The sequence below is a fragment of the Fulmarus glacialis genome, unplaced genomic scaffold (genome assembly GCF_000690835.1).
Source record: "Fulmarus glacialis isolate BGI_N327 unplaced genomic scaffold, ASM69083v1 scaffold8387, whole genome shotgun sequence".
NCBI lineage: Eukaryota > Metazoa > Chordata > Aves > Procellariiformes > Procellariidae > Fulmarus > Fulmarus glacialis.
This window is the reverse complement of record NW_009222551.1, coordinates 25,035-32,525: the sequence shown is the minus strand read 5'-3', so window position 1 is coordinate 32,525 and position 7,491 is coordinate 25,035. Positions and strand designations below refer to the sequence as shown.

Below are 7,491 nucleotides of genomic sequence, written 5' to 3'. Positions count from 1 at the left end.
AACAGTACACATTGAAGTTTTTGTGGATTTTTTAACCCACAAGGTAAAACAATACAAAATTCATCAACAAGCAGTATTTTAAACAACCTTCAATGCATATCTTCAGCTTTTTTGGGTAGTACAGGTTTACATCTTTCAGTTTCTACTTATTTGTAACAGCTTATGGCAAAACTGAACATAAATCATTTTACAAATAAGTACAGCCATCGTGGAAATGCATGGATTTTCAGAGATGAATAGTTCTGATGGCATATGCCTTTTCATGGTATAACTACTGGTCCGTGCTCTCTTGCTTTATGGCAAGAAGACAACAAAGCTATCACAAGAATTGGAAGAGCTAATAGTACTATCAACGTGTTCAGGTTGATTGCTTTGACATTTTCTTCCTCATTCTGGGAAATAAAAAGCTTTGGATTTCATTCCTTAGTTGAATCAGAGGTCCATTCTTTGCTTTAAACCTCTTCCATTTTAATTGAGAGGTTTTCTTCATTTGGTTGACAGTTCCCATTCTGTTGTAGTTTGACTTCATCTGTCCTTTGTGTGTCCCTGTTGTCTACTTCCTTGTCAGTTTCTGAGTTCTGATCCTCTTTAGTGTGATCTTTGTCCTACCAAAGATAAAATTATTTTACAAAAAAATCATATTCTTAACATTATAGGATATGACTTCCAACCAACTCTCAGTACTTTTGTTGTCTCAATTTTTACATGCCTATCTTGTCTCAGCAATTTTTAGAATAGAGGTGTCAGCTTGTTCTCCTTTTTTTTTTAAAAAAAAAGCTTTCTTTTCCATTGGCTGAAGTTAGGCACTCATAACAACCCATCATCCAAGAAATCATTGCCATAAAGTGATCTGTCTTTGTCATCAATATTCAGAAAAAACAGAATAAGCAGCATCATGGAACCTATGAGAAACAGCTCCAGAAATTAAGAAAGATTTCACCATATTTTCTAAATAAAATAGGATTAAATTTTTTCTTTCATATTTTTTGCCAGATATCTGATGCATTTTAAGAGAGTTCTTGGGTAAGATAATTACTTAAGCATGTGGACAGAGTCACGTAAACCAGCTGTTTTATAACAGTTGAATAATTCTGAGTACAACAAACTATCTTTTAAAGGCATGCTGCTTTTCAAATTCTAAGATTAAACAATTTGAAAATGTTTCTTTTCTTAATCACACCACCTTCTATTCTGCAGGGGAAAATCCCACACCACTCTTCCCCAACTCTTCAACTTTACTCCTGCAGAGTCCAACACACAGACCAGGACCAAAGCAACCAGGGAGAGGCTGAACTGCAGAGTGAAAGTTTATTAAAGAAGTAATCTTTTCAGCTTGTCAGCCAAGCTGTCCCTGAGCGCTGCTCCATAGTTACACAGTCTGCTTCCTGACTGCTCATAAGAATAGGCAGCCAGTCAAGTCCTAACATATGGCACAGAACAGGGAAGAGAAACCAAAACAATAACCTATTCACACAAGCTCCTAGAGATCCAGTACAGTTCAATCACGAAGTCTTATCAAATGGGCCCTCTAACACCAACTGTAGGTCTCCAACTGGCAAAAGCTAAACTCAAACGGTAATAATTTGGTAAGGAAAACAGGAGAAAAAGAAGGGAGGAGAAAAAGAAAGAAAAAGAAGGGAGGGAATTTCAATAATGGCTCCACTAGCACCACTCCACTCTGCTTATCTCTTGGTCACACGGCTTACCTTCAAAGCAGTGGTGCTTTTATCAGATTTCTCCTTTCCCTCTTTTTCTTTACTACTTTTTTTCTTGGAGGTGGAGCGTTCTCTTTCTCTTCTTTCATTATTTGTGTCTCTCTCTCTTTTTTTTTCTTTCTTGTTTCTGTTCAAGAAATTTTTTACTCAAATCAGAATTTGATCCAGCAGCAACAACCTTCAAACCATTTAACTGCAAACTAAACTCTCATCTGTGGATTTTCAAAAAAACCCCAAAATGTAACAAAAACCCCTTCATAAAGACAAGGGGATTTTTTGACTGAAGAGAGCTAAAGAATGCATGTCTTCAGTATGCATGCTATTTGCAAAGAGAAAACCAAATTAATCTGTATCTGATGAAGGGCTTTTACTGATTTGAAGAAAATTTGCATTGTTGACAGATTGGAAACTCTCTAGTTGAAAGCACACCAAATCCATGGAGGCTTTTGGTTTGGTTTGGTTTTAAATTAAAACTGAATCATACTGACCAACTGAAATAATCTGAGATGATTAGCGCAAAGGCAGTAAAACAATGAAAATACTATAAATTCATCCTCCTTTACTGCTAATTAACTTTTATGTTTACATCAAACTGACCTTCTCGGAGAAGGAGTTCGTGAAGACTTTCTTTTTGTTGTTTTGGATGTTTTAGGAGACTTGGAGGGACTTCTACTCTTCCTTTTACGCCTTTCTCTACAGGACCAAGAAATTCAAAACATCAAAGAACAAAAATAATAAACTCAGGAACTGGATAAAAACAGAAAGCTCTTAAAATCATCTGGCACAACAACTAAGTAAATATCCCTGAATTTAACATTATATATCACCAACAATATATGAACTGTACAAAGCAAAAAAAACCTCTCGCTTGTTTCAGTTTGGTGGGAAAGGGGAGGCTGGAAGTGGGAAAAAAAAGGTTGTGCCCTCTCGGATTTTAGTTTTTTGTTTATCCTCACATGCTTGTACTTTTACCTGATAACAGTAGAAACACACTAAATTCACTAATCCTGTATTACGTAAGAGTTTCTTCAGCCAGGAAAAGAATACAATTGAATGAACAGCCACGTTAAGACAAAAGGCATAACTTGAGCAATACAAACTTCAAAACGTAACATTACAACCTGAAGATCACTCTAATTTCAGTTCAGCCTGACTGAAGTTTAATTCCTAAATACATGAGCTAGCATTCCTATTGGTTTAGAAGCAAACAGTGCAAAATGAAACTCAAGCTGTTGTCAAAATCAGAATAAATAGATTAGTATCTATTGCTTTCCTAGCAGTCCTTACTCAGCAAACAGAATGTTATCATTCTGTAATACACTGAAGAGCTCACAGTATTTTACAAAACAGCTGTTTTACATAGATATATGGAATTTGCTAAAGTTGCTATTATGAAGTCTGATCTTGCATAGAACAAAACATTAAATAACTTGTTGCAAACATACTGACGCACATGTTAAAATAAAGCAAAAACTGAGTAAAGCTTCATTCAACATAAACGTAGAACCTATCTCTGTCACAGTAAGATGATTTTTTCCTATCACCTCTTCACAGAGCAGGAAAAGCAGACAGGAAGAACCATCAAAGAAAAACAGGGAAGTTAAAAATCAATTGAGAGGGCACTTCAAGATATGGCACAAAAACTACACTTATGGATACCAGCTTTTGCAATTCACACCATATGGTGTGAATATTTATACCTTCAATATTTAGAAAGACCAAGAAATCAACAGTTACTAGATAAATTACAAAAGGATATATTAAGATATGCCTAGTATCACTATCTGGATTGATACTCTGACAATATCATCTACCATGACCTCCTGAAGCCGCACAGGACAAAATTTCGTAACGGTTTTGTTCAGTAAGCTCTTAAGTTTGATTTAGTCTTTGGTAAACAAAGACACAAAGTGGCCTCAAAATCATGGAGAAAATAACACAATCGCTGATCAGCTGTTCAGTAGTTAACATGCATCTCATTTTGAACATCTTGACATTTATCATCACCTTTTTTCAAATGAGGATACTGGAAATTGATGTATTATTCTGACAATGCTCCCACTTGGGCTACATTGAGTACATCCCCAATTTATTTTGCTTGCCAACATACATATCTGTGAGTAACCAAGTGCCTTAGTAATTGTGTTCAAGCTAGAAACTGTTTATTCATGAAATCTAATTTTCAGTTTCTGCTTGTCATATTTCAAGTCGAAGAACTACAACTGTGTCTGACAGTATTTGTTCCCATCCCTATTACATTTGTCTATACAAAGATTTTTGTGCACCTGTTTTTTAACACTCTTAAGCAATACTAATACAACAAAATTTAAGAAAAAACAAGTGTGAATACTTTGATATCCTCTGTCTCTTAATCATACACAGAACTAACATTCCGTACCTATATCCTCTGCTAGCCTGTAGATGTCTGTTGGAGAAGGAGCCAGATCCTCCTCTTCCTCTGGTCTGTGTCTCTATCTTCAGCTAGGAATCACAAATAGCCATCTGATTTCTAGTACTTGCATGCTGTCTGTCAGTAAAGCAAGGTCAGTTGCCATCTAGTTCTTAGAAGGTCCTGTATGTCCTATTCCACCTTCACCTCTTCTCCAAAAAGACAACTATTTGTCCAATATTTTACACTCATCACGTAAAGGATCAGTAGCCCCAACTCAGTGCTGCACTGTAAATCCAGGCAACTGAAATGCCAGGTTGTTGGATAATCTTCTCCAGAAAGGTTTGTAACAATTTCAACTAGGCAACGTCAATCACCAAAGCAAACAGATTCCCCTAATTGCAAGCTAACTGGGACTCTGTAGCCCAACCTATTCACAATTACTTTTCAGAGAATAACAGAATTACTGAGGTTGGAAGAGCCCTCTGGAGACCACCTAGTCCAACCTCTCCCTCCCCCACCTTAAAACAGGGTCAGCTTGAGCAGGTTACTCAGGGCCACATCCAGTCAGATTTTTAATATCTCCATGGATGGAGACTCCACAATCTCTCAGGGTAATTGGTTTCAGTTTGCCCAGAAAAAAACACAATTTAAACACTAGAAAAAAGCATTTCCCATATGTCAATATGTGCCTACTGCCTCTTAGCTGTCACTGGCCCCCACTGAGAAGCCTGCATCTCTCTTCTTCACACTCTCCCATCAGGTATTCATACACATTGATAAGATGTGCCCTCAGCCTTCCTTCTCCAGGCTAAACCTTCCTCAGTCTCTCCTTGTATGACGGATGCTCCAAGTCCTTTATCAGTTCCGTGGCCCTTCACTGGACTCACTCCAGTATGTCTGTGTGTCTCTTGTAATGGGGAGCCCAGAACTGGGCACAGGATTCCAGATGTGGCCTCACTACTGCTGAGGAGAGGTACAGAATCACCTTCCTTGACCTGCTCACAACACCGCCTAATGCAGCTCAGCATACTGCTGGCCTTCTTGGCTGCAAGGACCCCCAGGTCCTTTTCTGCCAGCCAGCCTTCCAGCCAGTCAGCCCCCATGCTGTACTGGTGCAAAGGAGTTATTCCTGCCCGGCTGTAGGATTTGGCTTTTCTCTTTGTTCAACTCCATGAGATGCCTGTCAGCCCACTTTTCCTGTCTGTCAAGGTTTCTCTGAATGGCAGCACACTCCTCTGGCGTACCAGCCTCTCCCCCAGTTCTATATTGTCTGCAAACTTGCCGAGGGTGCATTCTGTCCCATTGTCTAGGCCACTGATGAAAATGTTCAACAGTATTGGCCCCAGTATTGATACTCGAAGGATAATGCTATATCTGAAGAAAGAATTGTAAATCCATATAAAAAATTGCATTTCTCTCGTCCTCCATCTTCAAAAGAACACTGTCCTTGTTTAGTAACATCTGTACAAAAAAAATTGACTTCATATCAAAGTAGGGTTTTGTACTGTGAGTCCACTAGAAGAGATGCACCAATTTTGACTAGAATTCTTTTTCCAAGTACATGGCATTTGAGCCTTCCATGGCGCCTTCTTAAATAGCAAAATTCTTAATGGGGAGCATAATTGTTGCAAACTAGAGTATGAATTTTTGGTAACATCCAGCTAACTACACTTGCTATTTGACATTAGGAACTGGGTCTTCCACCAAAGTTCTTATAAGCTACACATCGTCAAAATCTTAAATCTTTTTTCTACACTTACCTAATTCAACACTCCTGAGGCCTACAGACAGAAAATGCTATGTTTTCAAAGCTGGCAGAACCACCTCTACTCTGCGTAGGTCTTTAACCCATGAAATAATGTTATAAATGCATTAAAATAGGAAGTTGCATATGCTTAAAGAATTTTGCCCATAAACCTCCAAAACAACATGGACATTTCATATAACGCAAATAGAACGTTCAGAAACTAATACATCCTTTTCTGCCTTGTATGGACCATGAACGCCTGATTTTTGTGGACTGTGGGAATTTTGCTTTTGTCCAGTGAAATGATTATAAGACATAGAACTTTTCATAATTCACCCACCATTTCATTCTCTCAAGATAACAGATAAAATTTGGTACGTAAATTTGACGTGGTACTATTAACTCCCTGAGGTATTCAGAAAGGACTTTTTCCACCAAAGCTTCTGAACCTAAGTTAGCCGCAACTCTTTTAGAATATGCCTGAGTTAGTCCACTTACAGAGCTTATAGTCAATCTTACAGCCTCCTTTTGCTGTACTGAATTTATCCAGACTTCCACCCAACTTAGCCTCCCTCAGAGGCAAAACAACAGCTACATTAACTTAAATGTTTTCCTGTTTACTATCAGCATCGTTAAGGAATGTTACATTTTACTTGTACCTGGCCATATAACCAGCTAAACAAGGTATCCTTATCTTCCAGCTGAGGTACATTCACCTTCCAAATGGCTAGCCAGCCAAGTGACATGCTTGCTTCCTGCTGTTCAGCCATCCAGCTGAAGAGTGGCAAGTACTATCACCCAACTGTTCGCAAGAGCTACAGACCAACACTGTACAGTATGTAAGTAACCAAGGAACTATGTAATAGCAACTCAGACTTTCACCAGGACAAAGATGATGTGTGATGTCACTTTATCAGAACTTTTGGATGGCTCCAACGCAGAGAAATGTTACAAGAATTATCTACTTACTGTCCTCAAGGTCTACACAATATGGTTATGTGAAAGGCAAGCACCAGCAGCCCAACAAGAAACTATGTTCTATCAGGCATCATACAGAGCTCTTTGTAATAGATTTTACTTTATAGGAAAATCTACAAAACAGAAATAATACAAATTTAATTAGTAAGACATATGGTGATATTGATACATAAAAACTAGGATGGTGCCTCACTGAACTGACAAGTCAAAAAAAGCATGAAAAAATTCTAAACAAACCTGCTGGAGCTACGAGATCTTCTTGAAGAGCTATAGCTTCTTGGGGGTGTTCTAGATCTCTTCTCTTTCTTCTTTTTATCATCTCTGTCTTTTTCTCTTTCTCGCTCTTTCTCCTTATCCCCATCTTTTTCCTTTTCTTTGTCTCTGTCCCTCTCTTTGTCCCCTCCTTTGTCCTTATCTCCCTCCTTGTCCTTAAACTTCTCTCTGTCCTTCTCTCCTTCTTTCTCAGTATCTTCTTTTTCCTTGTTCTGGTCTACTTCTTCCCTGTCTTTTTCCTTCTCCTTATCTTTCTCCTTTTCCCTGTCCTTGTCCCTGTCCCTGTCTTTGTCCTTATCCTTGTCCCTGTCCCTATCCCTGTCTTTGACTCTCTCTCGATCTTTGTTTCGCTCTTTATCTCTCTCCCTGTCCTTCTCCTTGTTTCT

At 38.4% G+C, this 7,491-nt stretch overlaps 1 protein-coding gene across 1 annotated transcript in view; it reads right to left on the bottom strand.

The window, feature by feature from the left end:
• Positions 1-452: 452 nt before the first annotated feature.
• The window catches only part of SREK1 (splicing regulatory glutamine/lysine-rich protein 1), a 25,491-nt gene continuing 18,452 nt past the window's right edge, over positions 453-7,491 (bottom strand). The window contains exons 9-12 of the mRNA XM_009581476.1: positions 7,070-7,477; positions 2,313-2,408; positions 1,707-1,842; positions 453-605 (exon numbers count right to left, since the gene is read on the bottom strand). Coding sequence (XP_009579771.1) covers positions 453-605; positions 1,707-1,842; positions 2,313-2,408; positions 7,070-7,477 — 793 coding nt within the window. The remainder of the gene's footprint in view (positions 606-1,706; positions 1,843-2,312; positions 2,409-7,069; positions 7,478-7,491) is intronic.